Raw genomic sequence first — 6,000 nt, forward strand, 5'->3', positions numbered from 1 at the left:
TGAAAGCAAGGTGTGTGTATGTGTGTGCAAGGGTGTGTATGTGTGTGCAAGGGAGGAAAGGAAGATCCGGAGACAGAGAGACAGCACCCACAAACATATACATATATATGGTTTTTGTGTGTGTATACGTATATATATATGTACACACACACACACACACAAATATATAGGGGGAGACAGAGTAAGAAAGAGAGAGAAAAGGAACATAGTTGTTGTAGCCAATGAACTTGGAGCTACACTAGGATGATTGTGAGGGAGAAGATTCTTGTCAAGTTGCCTCAGGCAGAGCGAGACAATGCTGCCAGCCTAGACAGCACAGCAATCCTTCATTTGCTGCCCAAATTAGCAAGCTCTAAAACAGGCTATAAGGAACATCAGTGATAAAAATCAACGGGGCTCCAGAGACCTAATATTTGAAAACAAAGTTTGAACTGTTTAGTGTCACTGTACAGGTATTTAGGACACTCTGAGTATACATTCCCTCTCCCCAAAAAAATCATCAAGCGTCTAAAAAGGCTGGTTAAGCTGTAGCCCAATTTTCTGCCTTAAATATATCACCCGAGGCAACACATAATTTATGATCTACTGCATACAATGATTTTATTATCCAAAAGCAAAAACTTACAAAATCTTCTACAATCTCTTTGATGCCTGCAATTGTTAAAATAATGATCAATGGCACCAGGGTGGTATATCTTCCTGTTGGAGATACATCTGGAATTTGCTGGAAGATAAGAGACCACAAGTGGGAAGTTGGCACATAAAAATCCTCTCCATGAGAAGAAAATTATGGCAGTCACGCACAGTTCACACTTTTGCAGTTCTGTTCCATTTCTGTTACTCAAAAATAATTACCTTACTTTAAAAACTAGCTATGTCTTTTACATACTTTTAAAAATTTTATCCAACATTTGTTATGTGTTTGGAACAGAAGAAGGCTTAAAAGTATGGCCCTAAGGCCACTTTTCAATGCCTCTTTCAGTCACTGCAATCATCCTTAAAGCCATACCAAAAGAAATATCCCTGTATACAAAGTCAGGCTTGTTCACTCTATCAAACAATGACCGGAGGCGGGAAACAAACTATATTCCAAGACGATAACACTTTAGCAGTTAAGGAACCTTTTAGCAAAATCTCATTTTACATTTAATTAAGGTTGCGAATTCCAAGGAACTGTTAAAAAACAATTACCTGTAATAAGGCAATGAAGAGAAAGAAGGCATTAGCAGCTCTTCTAATCTGCTCATACAAGAATCGAGGTAGAAATGTCAACACGCTGTACTTGGCCGTACTGTAAGTGCAAAGAAAAACAATACTATCAGTTATAGATGTAAACTCTAAAACACAAGAACAAGACAAGAAGTTTCGAAAGCTTTACAAATGGTTTTAAAAAAAAGTATCAAAACTCAGAACAAGGAAATCGCTGTGCATCTTCTCCTAAAGAGCTTTAGTTTGTAAAATGGCGCCCCATGAGAAAATCTTCCAATGAGGTCTTTTTCTTCCACGTTGGAAGACATACATGTGCTTCTTTAATTTTCACACAATATAAGCAGAGACATCTACCCACCTTCTAGGAGCTACATGCTATGAACAGCAGGCGTGTGAATAACAATTCGACGTTCCCTCTGGGTACCCACCACAGATGTTTCATGCTTCAGTCACACCCAAATAAATTCCATTCCTTCCACACACCCTTTATTTGACCACCTTTGCTCATACTTTTGCTTCTGCCTAGGATATCCTCTCCCTTACACCCTACCCGTCTCTCCATGACTAAAGTGTCCTTCCTCCCACCCAATCCTACATCTTCTAGTAAGTCTGGTCAAATTTATAATGACTCTTCTTCATGGAAGTCCCCAGTACAGTGTTTACACCTATGTCATATAGGTATAATGCTTTGCTTTGCATTTTGTCTATCCCCAGAACAGATTATGGGAACAACAAGAATGTCTACTTCAATTCCATATGTTCCTAGCACATAGCAGATATTGAGTGAACAGTGAAATAACCCAAAGGCAAAACAAACCAAACCAGCTGTGGTGGCTCACAGGTTTTATTCAAGTTTGTACCATAGAAGTACCTATATGATTCCTAGCTCACCCTCTGAAGACATCACTCTGAGCCTATTCTTAATTATAATATATTCTAGCAAAATTATCTAGCAGGTTTTTAATTTACAACAAATTAGAAGCACCACAGTAGAAGGGCAAAGGGCTCAGGAGACAGAATACCCCAGAGGCAAGGTACACTACTGTGAGACTGGACAGCAACCAAGCCTGGAACAGCAGAGTAAAAACAAAGCAGACTACTCAAAAATATAGCAGCCGGAGGTCACTGGATGGAACAAGAAATAGTCCCACTGCCAAGAGTCCCATCTGCCACTGCCTCAGAGAAAATCATGCCCCATGGTACAATGGCCTCGTTTTTCACAATGCAGCGATCAGAGTTATCCTTAAAGCCAAAATCATTTTCAGCACCTTCTACCTCAGGTGCTAAAGACGTATGTGATGTTATCTGAAGACCACTTTTTAAAGAGTCAAAACTTAAACAATATGAAACTTGAAAGACTATCCCTGAATTAGCTAGAAATTTGCTGACATGGATCTCCTCCTTGTTTACGTGGCCCTGTGGCATAACAGGATGTCACTGTGAAATTTTGCCAGACAGAATCGACTAGCTGACATGAAGCTCATTAAAAAGTAGGGAAAATACACCAAACTCATGTGTGTGATGGCTCACAATACAAAGTTAATTCTTACCTATGGCTTAGAGGACAAAACGAAATGGAATATCACGCATACCTCTACAGCAATCCTGACCACTGAAATAACACAATCAACATTTGTCAGCAAAAAACAAAAAGAAAGTTCACACACTGTGAAATAAGAGTGTAGAAACTATCTTGCAAGACAGCTTGATTATAACATTTGAACCTGAGATTCCATCTGTATAAACCAGATACACATGCACACAGTTGGCACATGACCCCAACGATATACGAACATTTTCCACTTGAACAAAATGCTGACTGTGCTTAGGGACCTACATATCCCTGAGAAGCATGAAGATGGAGAGTTGAAGAGAAAAGGAATCCTGTTTGTGGCAAGAAATGAAATATAAGAGGGTAGAAGTGGAGAGGGAAATGCATACTAACTTTGACTCTACTAGAACTTGAAAAATGAGCCCAAATGCTTGCATCCTGAGATAGAGTCAGCATGATCAATAATTCAGAGAAACTAACATTCAACCAAGAAAAGGTTATTGTGTGGCATTAAAATAATTGCCAAAATAGCCATTAGCTGTCGGGTTACAGAATTAAAGATATAACACTACAAACAGCTAAAGGCAGCACCTGTCAAAATGAGTCTACCAGAATATTGCAGGACAGTGCTTCTTGAATATGAAGGTACACACCAGTCTCCAGGGCAGCTTGTTAAAATGCAGATTCTGATTCAGTAGGTCTGGGGTGGGCCTGAGATTCCACATTTGTAACAAGTTCCCAAGTGAGTTCAATGCTGCTGGTACAATGACCACAGTTTGAGTAGCAGGGATTTAGGACAGTTGCTGAGGAGGTAAATTTGTTCAAATTTCCTATTTGAATTTAATTCAGCAGAGCACTGTAAGGTATAATACAATGAGGTTTCTGGTTCCAAAATGGTAGCTTGGAGGCAAGCTGGCTGGCTTCATTCCCCACACAGAAAACAAAAACCAAATTTACAGCACTTAGATTATCACCACAAATATCCCAGAACAAAAACATGAGGATGAGACAGTTCTCAGTGCCACAGAGAAGTAAAAAAACTCCAAGCAAACGGTAAGAGAATGGGACATCCATAGCCAAAACACCCCTCTCCCCAGTCTGCCGGCACCAAGCACGTGGAAAATCTCCCCCTGACCCTCAGTTTAACACTGGAAAAAAGGAAAATCAAGGTGATAAGCAGCTTCCCCATCATCTTGAGTTCCCTGGCAGGATACCTGCTCCTACCTCAACTCACAGGAAGCACGAGGAATGCCTGAAGAAAAAAATATCCCTAGGGACAGCCAGAGACAAAGTGGGGAGGCAGGACTACCATCCCCAACTCTGAAAACTTTACTCAATAAGTTGGCCAAAGGAGATACCAAATCGGAGTGTCTGTTTAGCAACACCATGCTGTAGGAGGTTCATCCCACAGGTCCCCTGAGCACAAATCCCTACTTAACCTCCCCACAGTCCTAGGATATCCCCTTTGGCACTATCCCCTTTTGGGATGGGCAGTGCTCCAATTCTTTATTAGAGCGGAGACAAACCTGGGCTTAAGGAACTACCTAATGCTGAAAAGGAGGCAATGACCTAATGGGAAAAGAAAGAAATTCAACAGGTAACTTACAACGAATCTCTAAGCAAATATATCCAATAAAAAACAAAAGAAGCCAGACAGAGAAGGCTGAAATAACTAATTCTCCAGCGCAAACACATAGACATACATTCATACATGACAGCAGCAAACAGGGAACCATGACTTCCCCAAACAAATGAAGCAAGGAACCAGTGACTAACTCTAACAAGATGGTGATATGTGAGCTCTCTGAACAAGAATTCAAAATAGCAGTTTTAAGGAAACTCAATGATTTTCAAAATAACACAAAAAAGCAACTCAAGAATTTATCAGAGAAATTTCATGAAGAGACTGAAATAACAAAAAAAACCAAACAGAAATCTTCAAACTGAGAAATATGTTTGAGGAACTGAAAAACTCATTAGAGGCTGTCAGTAGGAGAATGAATCAAGCAAAAGTAAGAATAAATGAGCTCAAAAACAGGCAATTTGAAAATACACAGAGAAGAAAAAAGAATAAAAAGGAACAAAGATTGTCAACAAGATAAAGAAAATTACCTCAAAAGACAAAGTCTAAGAATCACTGGTGTTCAAGAGGGAGTTAAACAAGAGCAAGGAGTAGAAAGCTTACTCAAAAGAATAACAGAAAACTTTCCAAAACTTGAGAAAGAAATAAACACCCAGGTACAGGAATGTCAGAGAACAACAAACAGATCTGACCCAAATAAGACTTCCCCAAGGCATGTAATAATCACATTCTCAAAGATCAAGGACAAAGAGGATCCTAAAAGCAGCAAAAGAAAAGAAGCAAATAACGTATAAAGAATCTCCAATTCATCTGGCAACAGACTTATCAATGGAAACCAAACAGGCCAGAAGGGAGTGGAACAAAATTTTCAAAGTGCTAAAAGAAAAAAATTTCCATCCAAGAATACTGTATCCAGCAAAGCTGCCCTTCACCTATGAAGGAAAAATAAAGGCTTTCCCAGACAAACAAAAGCTGAGAGAATTTACCATCACCAGACCCATCTTACAAGAAATACTAAAGGAGGTTCTTCAATTTGAAAACAAAACAAAACAAAACAAAACAAAAAAAACACTAACATGCAAATAGAAGACATTTGAAGGTATAAAACCCACTAGTAAAATTAAGCATATAGACATACCCAGAATACTCTAATACTGTAATTGTGGTGTGCAATCCACTCATAACTCTAGTATGAAGCCCAAAAGAGAAATCTATAAAAAACAAAAACACATACAGCAACCTGCTAAGAAATAGGCAGTATAAATATGTCCAAATTGAGGTAACAAAAAAATCAATATGTAGGGGAGATGAAGTTAAAACACAGAGGTTTTTTTTAGCTTATTGTTTCTATTCCTTTCTGTGATCTAAAATAAGTTATCTCTTTAAAAATAACTTGTTATATCTACAAGATGTTTTTGCAAGCCTTGTGGTGACCACAACGCAAAAACCTATAATAGAGACACTAAAAATAAAAGGCAACAAATTAAAACATATTACCTGAGAAAATCACTTAACCACAAAGGAAGATGGAAAAAAGAAAGGAAGGAAGGAAGGAAGGAAGGAAGGAAGGAAGGAAGGAAGGAAGGAAGGAAAGAAAAGAAAGAAAGAAAGAAAGAAAGAAAGAGGGATGGAGCAAAGAAGGAGAGAAGGAAGGAAG

The 6,000-nt window shown here is 38.8% G+C and overlaps 2 protein-coding genes across 2 annotated transcripts in view; both read right to left on the reverse strand.

Annotated features, from left to right (window-relative positions):
- ATP8A2 (ATPase, aminophospholipid transporter, class I, type 8A, member 2) overlaps positions 1 to 6,000 on the reverse strand; it is a 560,732-nt gene that overhangs the window by 500,116 nt on the left and 54,616 nt on the right. Inside the window, 2 exon segments of the mRNA XM_011958629.1 lie at positions 626 to 724; positions 1,192 to 1,291. Of these exon segments, the coding sequence (XP_011814019.1) occupies positions 626 to 724; positions 1,192 to 1,291 (199 nt within the window).
- LOC105523988 (inorganic pyrophosphatase 2, mitochondrial-like) overlaps positions 1,323 to 6,000 on the reverse strand; it is a 9,733-nt gene continuing 5,055 nt past the window's right edge. The window contains exons 3-4 of the mRNA XM_011959085.1: positions 2,413 to 2,625; positions 1,323 to 1,337 (exon numbers count right to left, since the gene is read on the reverse strand). Coding sequence (XP_011814475.1) covers positions 1,323 to 1,337; positions 2,413 to 2,625 — 228 coding nt within the window. The remainder of the gene's footprint in view (positions 1,338 to 2,412; positions 2,626 to 6,000) is intronic.

The sequence above is a fragment of the Colobus angolensis genome, unplaced genomic scaffold (assembly GCF_000951035.1).
Source record: "Colobus angolensis palliatus isolate OR3802 unplaced genomic scaffold, Cang.pa_1.0 Scaffold113, whole genome shotgun sequence".
Taxonomy (NCBI): Eukaryota; Metazoa; Chordata; class Mammalia; order Primates; family Cercopithecidae; genus Colobus; species Colobus angolensis.